Source organism: Neophocaena asiaeorientalis, unplaced genomic scaffold (assembly GCF_003031525.2).
Source record: "Neophocaena asiaeorientalis asiaeorientalis breed wild unplaced genomic scaffold, Neophocaena_asiaeorientalis_V1.1 scaffold265, whole genome shotgun sequence".
Lineage (NCBI taxonomy): Eukaryota > Metazoa > Chordata > Mammalia > Artiodactyla > Phocoenidae > Neophocaena > Neophocaena asiaeorientalis.
This window is the reverse complement of record NW_020172172.1, coordinates 588,200-603,651: the sequence shown is the minus strand read 5'-3', so window position 1 is coordinate 603,651 and position 15,452 is coordinate 588,200. Positions and strand designations below refer to the sequence as shown.

The 15,452-nt window shown below is 43.9% G+C and overlaps 1 protein-coding gene across 6 annotated transcripts in view; it reads right to left on the bottom strand.

Moving 5' to 3' along the window:
* GOLGA4 (golgin A4) overlaps window positions 1–3,615 on the bottom strand; it is a 117,890-nt gene extending 114,275 nt beyond the window's left edge. For all 6 annotated transcript variants that reach the window (XR_003004756.1, XM_024756835.1, XM_024756808.1 and 3 more), the window contains exon 1: window positions 3,355–3,615. Coding sequence is in view for 5 of the 6 variants with exons in the window: in XM_024756835.1 (XP_024612603.1) it covers window positions 3,355–3,426 (72 nt within the window). In the remaining variant the exon portion in view is untranslated. The remainder of the gene's footprint in view (window positions 1–3,354) is intronic.
* Between the last annotated feature and the right edge of the window lie 11,837 nt (window positions 3,616–15,452).

Genomic DNA, 15,452 nt, shown 5'->3' with positions numbered 1-15,452 from the left:
GCAGTGAGAGGTCCGCGTACCAAAAAAAAAAAAAAAAAAAAAAAAAAGAAGGGTTCAAATAATCTTAGCACCAACCAAAGAGAAGTGACTGGGGACTACAGAAGGCTGTCTTTTATTGAATGCTTTCAAAAACTTAAGGGACCCTTATAGTGTTACTAACACTATTACTATTACTGAAAGTTTTGCAAATATTATGATGCAAATCGTTCATTTATCCCAGAATTATCAACACCTGACAACTCACTCTACTTGAAACATCCCTATCAGGCAATCTCCCTTCTGGAAAGCAAGCTAAGAACCAGGAGGTATGCACACACAGGCCTCCAAAATCTCAAAACAAAGGTCTCAAACTTTGTGTTAATACACTAAAATACACTAAAGAATCTCTTAGGTACTTGTCCTTATTTTACACAAAATTTTAGAAGTTTAGTGTCTTGTCTTGATTTAAAGCCCAAACAATTCAGAAGTTGGAAGAACAACACTGGGAAGATAGCAAGGGAGGCTACAAAGTAATTACAAAAAGTAGACCAAAAACAAATCCTCCTGAGTGGGTAAAAGGGAATTGTCTTTCACACACCATTAAATTCCTGAGGGCATGGTGCCTTCAACACAAAATAATTCATACTCAAAACTGAAGTGGGCCCACGTACCGGAAAAAAAAAAAAAAAAAAAAACTGAAGAAATTGATATTATACAAATTCAGGATCCTTTGCAAGAGAAAACAAGGATATGTGTAATCTGTTATAAAAGGGCTGTCCCATCAAAAAATATTTGTTTAATTCATGCTTGAAAGAAATCCTTAACTCTGAAAACAATAATCCAGAACTTCGGGACTTGCCTGATGGTACAGTGGTTAAGAATCTGCCTGCCAACACAGGGGACACGGATTCGATCCCTGGTCTGGGAAGGTCCCACATCCTGCAGAGCAACTAAGCCCGTGAGCCACAACTACTGAGTCCGGTGCCACAACTACCGAAGCCCACATGCCTAGAGCCCGTGCTCCGCAACAAGAGAAGCCACCGCAATGAGAAGCCTGCACACCGCAACAAAGAGTAGCCCCCGCTCACCACAACTAGAGACAGCCCGCGCGCAGCAACGCGCAACAACGAAGACCCAATGCAGCCAAAAATAAATAAACAAAATAAATAAATAAATAAATCCAGAACTTCTCAACTTGAAGGGTTATGAATAGCTGAGGATCAAGACCAGAAAATAATCAAGTGTCTATCAGCAGTTGATCACTAACAATTTACTCTGGCATTCTAAATAAATATATGTTATCAAAGAGGATTGTTTTAAATCTTTTGTATACAAGGTGATATTATTTGCTCCACATGCAATGTCTCACCAGAGGCATCAACCCATAGAAACTGGGAGCTCTAATATATTATCTTTTAACTAGCTCTTTTACTATTATTCTAAAGACATCCTCCCTTTGTTAAAGCTCATGAAAAAAGATAATATTACAAATAAGAAAAAGAATGAGCACCTTGGAGCATATTCTTCTTAAACTATTTTCACTATTTCTGTGTGTATACATATACACACTTATATACATACTTTCCCCACAAAGGAAGCCCCTACACACTGTTTTTCAATCTGTCTTTTACTACAAGTTAGAGCCTACGTCTCTGTAGGCTCTAACTCTAGCTGTGTGACATCAGGCAGGTTACTTAACTCCTTTGAGCCTCACTCCATGTATGAAAGATTCTCTAAGTTGTAGAGTTATGTGAGAATTAGACAAAATAATACAAGCAAAATGCCTAGCATAGAGTAAGAACCTAATAAATGACGGCATTTTTTTAAGGCTGCGGAATAACTAATATAACGTGTTTAACCAATTTCCTAGCGTTGAACATTTTGGCCCAGATTTTACCTATTAAAACAACGCTGAATGGGTAAAAAAAAAAAAAAAAAAAAAAAAAAAAAAACCAACACTGAAGTGAACATCCATGTGGCTAACTGCTTAATACATCCTAAATTTTCTTAGAATAAATTTCTAGAGGCGGAATCCTGGATCAGTGATATGTATAGAGTCCCTTACATTCACTACCACGCCTGTTTCCCCACATTCCTCATCTGTACCTCATTTTTTAGTTTTTCCTTTGTTTCTTAAATAATGGTGTTTTGTAAAATTTAAAAGCTTGTGGTAAATGGTATGAAAAGTAAAATTTTAGTACTGAAATCTTAATCACTATTTACGTTTCACTTGGGAGAATGAACACGCAAGCTTTCAGTACCATGTACCTATGTATCCCAACCACTGTTTCCCTCTAGGGGAGCTTGACATTTTTAGAGAACAACTTCAATTTACAGTTTCAGAATAAATTCAATAGTTGTTTGATTTAGTAGTTGTTAATTAGTTAGCTATATTTAAAAGTTGTATACGATAAATGTTATGTTAAAGATGTTTAGAAATGCCTCCAAATTAGTCAAAACAGCCTCTCTTGTAGAAACTCTAAAGTTAAGAGAGAGATTTGCTCCATCTGTTGAGACTCTGAAAGGCTGGGAAGGAATTTAGCAGACGCCCTCCCCTTTGCTGAAGGGACCACGGGCTGCCAGCACCCAAACACACAATCACAGCTGCTTAGGAAACTGCTTCTGCTTCTTTAAATTAACACTACTAACACGCCCCCTTTTTCCTGAAAACTGTCATTTCCTGAAGCAACAGCGTTCGTGAAAAACAAATATTAACGAGACTTGAAGAAGCAGAGCCGAGCTGCGGACAGGCGCAAGCCCTGCTGGGCCGCGCAGTGTCAGCCCCTCCGCCCGTCCCGGATCAACCAAGTTATGCGAAGTGACTAACTCGTGACAGCCTCGGGCGCTGGACACCGGCCACACCGCCACCTCTTTCAGGTCCCAATGCTCCTGCAAGGAGCCTGGGCAGGAATGGCTCGACCCCTGGCCCTCACCCCTGGACCAGGGTTTGGAATTAAGACTTCGTCACGGGCCAGGGGCCCCTCCGTACTCAATCTCGGGTCGGGGATCAGAGAGGGGACTTCAGTCGAGAGATCAGATGTTACAAGGGACCCTGGTTTTCCCATTCCGCCCTCATTCTTGAGTTGGGGTCTCGGATGGTTGGTGGACCTTCGATATGGGTCAAAAATCATGAAAGATCGGAGCCCTTCTCACTTATTCCCAGACCGGGTTGGGCATTAGGGGAAATTACCAGAGGTCAGGTATCACGAATCCAGCCTCCCCCAACCAGAACGGAGTTTTAGGATAGGGGACCCGGGTCAGGAGTCACGGAGGACCTGGACCGCCCTAAGCTCTTTGCCAGTCCGGGGTCTGGGGGGAAACCTCAGGTTAGAGGTCAAAGGTCAGGGAACTAGGGGAGCGCGGCGGCCATAGTACCAGAGTAGAGGTCAGCGCCTGCTGGAACTGCTGCTGCTCCTCGCTGATCTTTTGCTTCAGTTTCTTGAACATGGCGCAACGCGGGTTCCTGAATGTGAATGAGACCTGAGGGCGAGTAATCTGAGAGACCCGGCCGCGGCGGCGACGGAGGGTTCTCTACACCAGGGACCGCGGGGGCCAGGCCTCGCCTCTCCTCCTTGGCCTCGCGGGCGGGTCGGCACACTCGTCCTGCGGGTGTCGGCGTCGCCGCCGCCGCGTCTCTCTCTTCTGGGTGCCACCGGTTGGCCTCGGCCCCCCATCCAGCTCCTGCGGCAGCGGCGGCGACGGCGACAACGGCACCAGGTGAGCGTGTGCCCAAGGCGCCTGCGCGGCCTACGTGGAGCTCGCCGAGGGAGTGCTACGGAGTGCCGGAGGGGACAAGCTGGAATCGGGCCCGCACATGCGCGCTCCAGGGTCGCTCCCGGAAGATGCAGGGGTTTGCGCTGCTTATGCTCACTGCGTGCATAGATGCCCTCAGATCCCGAGCTATGCTGACGCACACCGGGGCTTCGGCGCTGCGAAGTCTGGCGGGAAGGGTGCTGCTTCTGTTGAGGACCGCAAGGCTGACAATTCTGCTGCAAAGAACCGCATGTGTGGGTGTCCGGGGTGCGAGAAGAAGGGACCCAGGGAACCTGCCGAGGGCTCTGAAGGATAGTGTACTTTTGTTCAGTATTTGTGGTTAGGATTCTCTGCCTTCAGTGTCTCGTACTCCTACTGCTTCCCAGAGGGGCCCTCTTCCCTTTTCTGGACTCTTCCAGGGTTCAAGAAGTGCCTGACACGGGGCTCCCAGGGTCCAGATGTTTCTGGCCGATATTGTAAGATTTCAGTCTTTGGACATCGCCTTTATTTTTTATTTCACAGAAATCGTATATTTTCATATATTTCTTCAAAAATCTTTAATTCTAAGTGCCAGGTCCTTGGGTGTCTCTCTCAGTCTTTAATAGAACAAGTAGACAAAACAATTAGTAAGGATATAGAGAAGTTGGATCAGCTAACTTTGCCTAATTGATCTTTTTCGAAAAGACCCAACAACTGCAGAATACACGGGGGTTTTTTGGAATATTTATAGAACATTCCCCAAGATAGACCATGTGCTAATTCATAATACAGGTCTCAATTAATTTCAAAAGCTTAATATCACGTAGTGTGTTCTCCGACCACAAAGTAATTAAATTAGAAATCAATAGCAGAGATATCTAGAAAGTCCCCAAATATTTGGAAATTATGCTGCACAGTTCCAAATAGTTGATGGGCCAAAAAGCAAAGCACAAGGGAAACTAAAAAATATTTTAAAAGAATGACAATGAGAACAGAGCATAGCAAAATTTGTGAGGTTCAGCTAAAGCAGTGCTTACATGGAAAATAATAGTATTATGTGTTTGTATTGCAAAGGAAATAAAGATTGAAAATCGATCATCTAAGCTTCCACCTTAAGAAGTTTGAAAAAGAAGAAAAAACTAAAATCGAAGTAAGTAGAAGGAATGAAATAAAAGATACTGAGCAAAACATCAATGAAATAGAAAACAGACAATAGAGAAAAACCAACAAGACTAAAATTTGGTTCTTAGAAAAGATTAATAAAATTGGTAAGCCCCTAGTAAGACTCATAGAAAGAAAAACAGTAATTATCAATATCAGGAGTTAAAGAGGGCTTATTGCCACAGATTCTACAGATATTATAAGGGAATATCTGACACAAATTATCAAAACCCAGATGCCCTTAGGTCAATGAATGGATAAACAAACTGTGGTACTTCCATACCATGGAATGCTACTCTGAAATATAAAGGACAGAGTGTTGATACTCATAACAACCTAAATGGATCTCCTTAAGTTTTGTTGAGTGACCCAAAAGAAGCCATACATATATATCTTGCTCTCTGTACAGTCCCTGCCTCACCTACACCCTACTCACTTGACTGACCTCCCCTCTTAATCATAGACCTTCATCAGTAAATGCCTGCATACTTGCCCCCAGCCCCAGCTAGTGATTGTTCTCATCTTTAGATCAGAATCTCACCACTATGATAGTTTACCAAAGGGGAGGTGAGGGGCACGCTCCTGCTGGTTTCCTTGGTAACCAATGAGCCAACCGGAGCCAATTCTCCCTATAACTGGTAACCTCCCCTCTGCCTGGAAGCAAAGACTAGTGCCCTGTCCTGATGCACACAGTGGGGTGTCGCTCCAGGACCTTGTTTCAGACATGTAAGATCCCCCATCCATTAAACCACTGATGTCTCTGTCACTGACTCTGGACTCTCTTTGGTCTTGAAGCTGGGCAAGTACAAGGCTTGCAGGCCTGTGGGATGCAGCCCAACAGATTCCAATTATATGACATTATGAAAAGGCAAAGCTATAGGGAGGGAGAATGGACCAGTGGTTGCTAGGAGTTGAGTGGGCCAGGACTGGGTTGGGGTAGAAGTGGTGTTAACTGCAAAAGGGCAGGATGAAGGAATCTTTGGGATGATGAAACAGTTCATATCATAACTATAGTGGTAGATATACAACTTTGTGTGCATTTGTCAAAACCCAGAAAACTATATACCACAAACACTAAACTTCACTGTATGAAAACTTTAAAATGGAAATTAAAAACCCGAGGCTCAGAGAGGTTAAGAATTTCACCCAAAGTAACACAGCTTGGACATGGTAGAGGCAGCATTTGAACCCAGAGCTTTCATGGCTCTAAAGCCCATGCCCACACCACCTACCCACACTGCCTCTGGATCCCTTACTATGGTGGCATAGACTACCATTGACATTGATTTCGCTATGTTCTCCAATACTTTGCTCCAAAATGATTTACTGATTGATACCCAGTGTCCTCACCAGCATATATTCTTTCCTGGTTGCAAAGAAAGAAAAAAAAAGGAAAGAAAAGAAAAAATATTTTGTACATTGAGAGCACTTATCCACAAATGTGAAAGTGCTACAGCTGTGTTGTTCTTCACATACCAGATTTGCCAACATTTGTAAGGTTGGGGGGGTATATATGTATATAATATATATGCATACATATTTTGGCTATAGCAAGTAACAGATCTGGAGCGGACTGAAATACTTGTATTCCTATCCTGTTTTAATGTACTTCACCAGAACACTTTGAAACACAGTATTAATATTTACTTTGCAAAAGAACATCTTATGGCTACGTAAATTAAAATTATATGGGGGGCTTCCCTTCCCTGGTGGCGCAGTGGTTGAGAGTCCGCCTGCCGATGCAGGGGACATGGGTTCGTGCACCGGTCCGGGAGGATCCCACATGCCGCGGAGCGGCTGGGCCCGTGAGCCATGGCCGCTGAGCCTGTGCGTCCGGAGCTTGTGCTCCGCAACGGGAGAGGCCACAACAGTGAGAGGCCCGCATATAGAAAAAAAAAAAAAAAAAAATTATATGGGGACTTCCCTGGCAGTCCAGTGGTTAAGACTCCACAGGGAACTAAGATCCTGCATGCCACGTAGCACGGCCAAAAACTTATTTAAAAAATTAAAGTTATAAAACGGAAGACCTCCCATGGAATAAAGGTCTGCACATCAGTATCTAAACTTTGACTGTGACTCTTCCAGGAATTTAGCTTACTTTTCAGCCTGGGGCCTTTTCTTTAAAAAATTTTGGGGGTTTTTTTGGTATCTTTGTTTTTAATTTAATTCCCATTGTAGGCAGAAATAAGGAAACTAAGGAAAAGTGAAGGGCTACATTATTATTGCTATTGCAAAACGAAGAGCCAAAAAGTGACCTTCCCAGAGTCATATGATCTCAGTGACCAAAGTGGAAACTGACCTCAGGCTTCTTGCCCTTTATCCTGGTCTCCAACTGTAGTATGTTTCACATTTCCTTCTCTTCTCTGAGACACACCCTGCTCAATTTTTTAACAGTTTTGTAATTGTTTACATATGTCCTAGGGCTATTTACCCAGCTGATGACTCAACAATCTAATGAGAAGAGTCCTTGGAAGGGAAAACCCAACACTGGGCTGAGAAAAAAAAAATCTTATTTCAAGAATGAGGCCTCTTGGTAACAAAGAGAAGGGCTGAGGGAATGGAGGTGAAGTGTCAAATTCTCTGCTCCTACTGAATAACTATGTGATAATCAGACTGCTAAGTAAACAAATTCACTCTTGCAAATGTTTGGATCCTTGCCTCATGCTCAAGACACTGTGTGGGTGGAAAGGCTGGGTAGTATAATGAATAAGCACAAAGGCATTAAACTCAACTGACTGGGTTCAAGTCGCATGTTTGCCATTTATTAGTTCTGTGATGCGGGAAGATGACTGAACTTTTGTATGTGTCAGTTTCTTCATCTGTAAAATGAAGATGTGTCATTGTATCCATCATAAATTTCCCATGAAGATTAAATGAGTATTTGGATAATGAGTATCTTGAAAAAAAAAAAGTACACCTGAAAAAATGAAATTATTAAATCACTAGAAGAAAACATTGGAAGATTTATTTTATACCCTGGAGTGCTAAAAGCCTTCCTAAGTATAGCACAAAATCCAGAAACCATTACAAAAAAACAGGTTATATGAAAGGTTTTTTTTTTATTCTGCATGCCAAAAAAATGCTATAAAATAATGAAATGTTGTGTAATTCATTGTTCTATAGTAATCACATAATAACATGGATGAACCTTACATAATGTTGAGCCAAAGAAGGCAAACAAAAGAATGTATACTCCTTTACTTCACGTAGGCAAAACTAACCTACGGTGTTAGAAGTCAAGAGAAATATTGTCTTGGGGTGTAGGAAAGGCATAACAATCAGGAGGGAAGTTTGAGGTGCCTGCCAGTAGTATTCTTTGTCATTGGTGGTGATGACATAGATATGTTTGAAATATTTCTGTTTCCTGATTGTAGTGGTGGGTACACAGATGTTAGAACACAAAGAACTGTACATCAAAATTAAAATTCAATTTTACTATACGTAAATTTTAAAAGAATAACAGTTTGCCATGAAAACAAATAAATAGGCACAAAATTAAAAAAGAATGAGGCAGCTATATGCAAACAGTTATGGGGAGATCTCAAGATGATTCATTAAGTCAGAAACCAAAGCGCACTACAGTGTATACAGCACACTATCATTAGTGCGATTAAAAATTATATTCATATATATGTGTGTTAGGTTAAATTGCGTGAAGTTGCTGATTTTTAACTTCAAAAATGGCAATTTCATATGGTTCAACATATGTGTATGTATATTTGTAAACACATGGATATTACAGAATATATCTGGAAATACACATAAGAAACCAGTGACGGGAAACAAGGCAGCTGGAAGTATTAGTAGTATCCTTTTTTATCTTTCAAATTCATCCCCCAAACATGTATTTACTGTTCAAAAATTAATTTTAACATGCAAAAAAAAAAAAGTAGTCAATGGAGCAATACCTTTGAAATTTTGAAGAGAAATTGTTTTCAATCTCATTTTTTTAACATCTTAATTAGAGTATAATTGCTTTACAATGCTATGTTAGTTTCTGCTTTATAACAAAGTGAATCAGTTATACATATACACATATCCCCATATCTCTTCCCTCTTGCATCTCCCTCCCTCCCACCCTCCCTATCCCAGCCCTCTAGGTGGTCACAAAGCACCGAGCTGATCTCCCTGTGCTATGTGGCTGCTTCCCACTAGCTAGCTATTTTACATTTGGTAGTGTATATATGTCCATGCCACTCTCTCACTTTGTCCCAGCTTACCATTCCCCCTCCCCATATCCTCAAGTCCATTCTCTAGTAGGTCTGCGTCTTTATTCCCGTCTTGCCCCTAGGTTCTTCATGACCATTTTTTGTTTGTTTTTTAGATTCCATATATATGTGTTAGCATACGGTATTTGTTTTTCTTTTCCTGACTTACTTCACTCTGTATGACAGACTCTAGGTCCATCCACCTCACTACAAATAACTCAATTTCATTTCTTTTTATGGCTGAGTAATATTCCATTGTATATATGTGCCACATCTTCTTTATTCATTCATCTGTCAATGGACACTTAGGTTGCTTCCATGTCCTGGCTATTGTACATAGAGCTGCAATGAACATTGTGGTACGTGACTCTTTTTGAATTATGGATTTCTCAGGGTATATGCCCAGCTGTGGGATTGCTGGGTTGTATGGCAGTTCTATTTTTTAGTTTTTTAAGGAACCTCCATACTGTTCTCCATAGTGGCTGTATCAATCTACATTCCCACCAACAGTGCAAGAGGGTTCCCTTTTCTCCATCAATCTCATTTTTTTTTTGAGCCAAATTATTAATCAATCACGTACATGTCCATAAATGCTTAGGAAAACTATTGAAGGATACACATCAAACTATTAGCTTTGGATAGGTGAACTCTGAACACTGGGATTAATTAAAACAGGGGAAGTGCAATATCGCTTTTTGCTTTGTGTGTTTCTTCATGCTTTGAATATTTAAGATGTAAAATATATACAACACCCAGCACCAAAGATGTGGATATTTTACTCCCGAATCTAGAATTTCTAGTCTAGATTTTCTAGGGGAAACAAAAGTCATGGTTTACATTGTCTAGTGCACAGTATTTCACTCCAAATAATCTTATTAAGCATCTCTTTTCTCCTCAAACCACCCTACCCACTGCTCAGTGGTCAGTGTCTTAATCTCCCCTTGCGGACCTCAGCCTTGTTTGACCCCACCCTCCTCCACCAGCTCCAAGGCCTCTGGCAATCTGTCTCTCCTTTCCTGAAGCAGCGCTTCCCCTGCCCCACACCCGCAGTCTTCCATCCCCACATCTATCACTTAAGTCTGTCCTGGACAGGAGAGGCAATTGTTACAAGAAGTTGATTTTGCACATAGCCAAAAAAAAGTGGTTACTAGGCACTGCCTCCTTTGGAGAAAGAGAGGACATTCTAAACACTAAGTCTTTTTCTGTCATCGATAATCCTGAAAGGATCATACTTTTTTTTTTTTTAATTTATTTTTGGCTGCGTTGGGTCTTCGTTGCTGCGTAGTCGCAGTGAGCGGGGTAGCGCTACTCTTCGTTGCAGTGCGCGGGCTTCTCATTGCAGTGGCTTCTGCAGTGCAGAAGCGGGCTTCTCTGAGCACGGGCTCTAGGCGCACAGACTTCAGTAGTTGTGGCATGCTGGCTCAGTAGTTGTGGTTCGTGGGCTCTAGAGCGCACTCAGGCTCATTTGTGGCGCACAGGCTTAGTTGCTCTGCGGCATGTGGGATCTTTCTGGACCAGGGCTCAAACCCGTGTCCCCTGCATTGGCAGGCAGATTCTTAACCACTGTGGCACCAGGGAAATCCAAGGATCATAATTCTAATTTAAGAAAATTAGAGCTAAAAAAGAAAGACTTTTTACTGACATTTTCTTAACCATGGAGATTTGTTTTCAACATGTAAGCTAAGGATCTTTAGTTTAACCAGGGGTTCCAGGCACTAGGCTCCTTTAGAAATAGATGAAGAAAATGAAAGTGAATGAGGCATAATTCAAAGAAACAGGCTTGGCTTTTCAACCCAGAGAAAAAAAGGAAAGGTGGAACACATTTGTGAGGGTTCGGTATGCTCGCAGCTGCACCTTTTAGACCTTCAGAAGAGAAAGAGCATGTGTGTCCACCTTCTATCAGGGGTCATTACCTGCCAGCTACCCTCCACAGTTCCAACGGCAGCCAGGAGGTGCTGGGTCAACCTCCCCTCACACTGGGCCGGCACCAGGGGCCTCTAGACTCAGTCAAAACCTCCACCCACTGCACCTCCAGGCCAAGCTGCATCTTCACTTGTAAAAGGCTGAAAGGCAGAGAAGCATTCCATCCCCGGGGAGAGCTCTCACCTCAGACCACCCCCGGCACACCAGTTCCACAGGTCCCCAAAGGGACACCCAGGTGTGGAATCCCCACCTGCCTTGCATTCTCAGCCTCAGCATTGTCTGCACTTCCAGACACAGTATAATTCTCATCCCCTGTCTTGATCATAGGACACTTGAAGGGTGACGGGTTTCAACATACATATACAAACACTCATGAGATATTCTGAATAAATACATTTTCTTTCTCTCAGACTTTGAGGCTTACATTTCATTACACAATCATCTCGCAAAAATCATACTCAGTAAACTGCCCTCTCTAAATGTCCCAGAAGTGTGTGATTCTAGAATCCAATTCTTTCTCCCTTTGAAAGGGCATTATTTAGGGTGCAATGGCCCGCTACTCGAACAGTCTTTGAGAGAAAGACAGTCTCTCTCTTGTATCTTTTCCCATTATATATGAAAGAATTGCCTGTCCTCCTAGGGCCAAGGGACAGATGCTGTGGTGAGATGTAGCTCAGCTGTGTGGGATGACTGTGAAAATATTGACATTCACTGTCACCAATTGTGACAACTCAGCAGCTGGCCTAACCAAGACTGATCATGGAGGCGGCCAAAAAAATTTGTCCCCAACCTGTTCCCAGATGAAGAGGTTTCTGTTGGGGACAACTCCTCTGACCCCCATCCAGCAGCTGCCCGATAACACTGACTAATTTGTGACTTAACTGACAACCACCAGAGAGAATCACTCATGTGCAGAGAGAAGGATTGTCCTCTGGAACTGGCCTTTTTCTCTATTCCTAAAACTTGCTCACAATCCCTAGGGTGGAGGACATTGGACTGCAAAGGAAAACACTGTTAGAGTGATGGTTGGTGAGAGCTCATGACACCAGTGGGCTGCCGTTGCCTCCTGGTTTCCAGTATGTTCCCTGGTGTGCCTTGTGCAAGTCAAGTAGAGTTCACCTATCTGAGACTGGTGTGCCACCCCTGCATGGTGCTCTGCCTACATCCAGCCCCTCTCCCTGTATATATATTCCTGTACACAGCCTGAGGTTTGGCAACAGAGGGCAGCCCCTGGCCCTGCCACACCTAGCTATTCACTACCCTTAATAAATGTTGCTTGGAATAGAAAAGCAAACATACTAAAGTTCTCAAACGTTCTTCCTGCCCCTAACCCCATTTTCTGATACCTCCATGTATCAGTCAGGGTCCACTCAGGAAAACATATCCATGCCAGGTATGGGGAACTGGTTATATAGGTATTGGAAAAACCAAAAAGCCAAACAAGGAAGGCAACCTGGAGATTAGCAAGAGCAGGGAACCGCTGCCATCCTTGGGGTTGGAGGAACCAGGGCAGGAGGCAGTGTTAGCATATTCCAGGAGCAGGATTGAAACCAAGAAGGTGGTACCACCTCGCTGGAAACACTCCCCTCCTCCCTGGAAACACTCCCCTCCTCCCACTCTCAATCTGCTGCCAGTGCTTTCCCACTGTCAGCACCCAGTTGGCAAGGGAGCCTGGGAAACATAGTTGTAGGCTCAGCCACTTGCAATACGAAGAGTGGAGTGTAGAGCTGAGAACAAACTGGAAAATCACTGGCACATTCTGAAAAGGTCACTTCTGCAACAGTTAAGAGCTCAGAATCCTCTACAAGCGGACCCTACACTCTGGTCAGACTGCCTCGCCCAGGGCAAAATTCACAGAGAAAGGGCGTCAGGTGCTGTCTCCAAGGTGGGACCAATGACTCTGCCCATTTGCCCAGTGTTTGCCAAAGAGGGTCTTTGGAAAATGAGTTTGAGGAAATGTTAGCAGTTGCAGAAGCTAGGGAGGGAGGGAAAGTATCTGGGAAAACAGGGTTTTTTAGGGGAGGTTAGATAAGAACTGATTTGCATTTTTAGAAGAGAAGCCTGGTTGAGGTTTAGAGCAGGGCTACTCAAGCTTTACTGTGCATGCACGTCACCTGGGGATCATGTTAAACTGCAGGTAATTTAGCAGACTGGGGTGGAGCCTGAGATTCTGCATTTCTAGCAGGCTCCTAGGTGATGCCGATGATGCTGGTCCACTGAACACATTGAAAGCAAAGATTTAGGGAGACTCTTGAGTTTGTGTAAATACTGATTGGAGAGATCCATGAGAGAGAAAGTTTTGATCCAGAAAGAGATGAAGATAGAAGAGGCAGTGTGCCTGCGCGTCCCGAGGATCTGTCTCTTGTTTCAAGTGCTTGGACAGAACAGACCAGAGATGCCCCTCCTTCCAGCCTCTGACCACCCATCAACTTCTTTTCCATTCTCAACCTCTGGGACTATCTTCTCAGCTGTGCTCTGCCTCAGGGACTAGCCAACACCATTTTTTGTGCTTAGGTTCTTATTGACCAACCATAAGCTCAGATTCGTTAGAATTATTCCACCCAGGTGGAGGTCACCATCAACCACCTACTCAACCTACACCTGCAGGCCTCCTTCACCTACCTCTCCCTGGGCTTCTATTTTAGCCACAACCATGTAGTTCTGGGGGGTGTGGACCACTTCTTTCTCAAGTTGGCTGAGGAGAAGTGTGAGGGCACCCAGCATCCCTGAAGATGCAAAACCAGTGCAGTGGCTGCGTCCTCTTCCAGGACATGCAGAAGCCATCCCAAGACGAGTTGGGTGAGACCATGGAAGCTGCCATGGTCCTGGAGAGGAACCTTCCAGGCAGGAAGTCTTTTAAGGCTAATGTCTGCAAAATCTGAGAAAAGAGAATAAGCAATGGCATTTTCCTCTCTGGGGCTTGACAAAGCACAGTGTTGCCCCTTTACAAGCAAGGATAGAATTGAGCTAGTCTTCTAAATATTTGGTGGCAGAATCCATCAGTACCAACCTATTTCCTTGGTTGTTGTTTCCCTTCTGTCCACAGCTGCAGCCCAGCCTCCTGCTCCCAGGTCCAATCAGAGCCTGATAAAGGGGGCAGCTGACTAGTTCCAGACTGACCAGAATGGATGGTGTTCCTCCATTCTGGATGCAAGGACCCAGTTCTGATCACTGAGCTCTAGTCTCATCAAAAGTATCACATCCCAGCATCCCCAGGTGTTCTCATTATTTGGCTTTTGCCTTGTCTGTTTCTGAATTCTTATTCCAGTATGCTGCCTAGGACCTCCTTCTGCCTCTGTGGACCACAGATCTACTCCATCCCTCAGGCCAGTGGCCAGCATCTAACCACCCTCTGACCCAGCTCCTTGGATTTTGCTCATCTAGAATTCCTATCTTTTTGCCATGCTTATTGTAACAGTTTCAGGAGGCCGAGTTAGTAACCTCTTACTCTCCTTTCAAGTTCTGAGCCAACTGAGAGATAAACACAAAAGTAAGACAGATGGAGAGCAAAGTATCAGCTTCATAACTGATAGGAATGATATGAAGTAAGTGACCTGTTATATGACTCAGACACTTGCCAATAACCTTCACTCCAGAATTAAACTAATCATTCAGCAGAGATGGAGGCTCAAGCATTGCTGCCCCAGCCTCTGAACCCTGATGACCATCCTAGGGCTTGGGCTGGGCAGCAGGCTGCCAGCATCATGTCCACATCACCCAGTCCCCGGTGACCACTGCCCCCGGTCAGCTTCACCCCGCATCTCCATTGGGGTCCCCTAGAAGCAGAAGCTGAGACAATGACTCAAGTGCAAGTAGTTCATTTGGAAGCTAAAGAAACACCAGTAGGAAGGGAAGTGAGACCGTATGGGAAAGGCAACCAAATAGAGGGGACTTGGACATTACCAAGCCAGTTACCATGGAGACAACTGGAACACAGCCATGATGGGGAACTCTGGGAGCCAGTGTAGACTTACACTCAGGTATTTCCTCCCAGAGGGATGAGGCGGTTTGGTATTTATACTAACTTCCATTCATTGTTAGTAGGGGATTTCCTGGCAGTCCAGTTGTTGACTTCACCTTCCAATGCAGGGGGTGCAGGTTTGATCCCTGGTTAGGGAGCTAAGATCCCACATGCCTCATGGCCAAAAAACCAAAACAAATTCAATAAAGACTTTAAAAATGGTCTACATCCAAAAAAAAAATCGTAAAAAAAAATTGTTGGTGGAAGGCTAGTGGGGAGAGGGGGGAGGGGGAGGGGAGGGACAATAATTCCTGGACACCAGCAGCCTGTCACACAGGTGAGCAGAGTGGGCTTCAGTGGCCAGAGAACAGCCTCAGAGAGAGTTGCTGGTACCGAAAGTCGGATGATGGGCTGATGTACACTGAGGGGATACGAACGGAACACCACCAGTGTCGTTCAGTTTCTGAGTTCTATCTTTGACCCCAAGG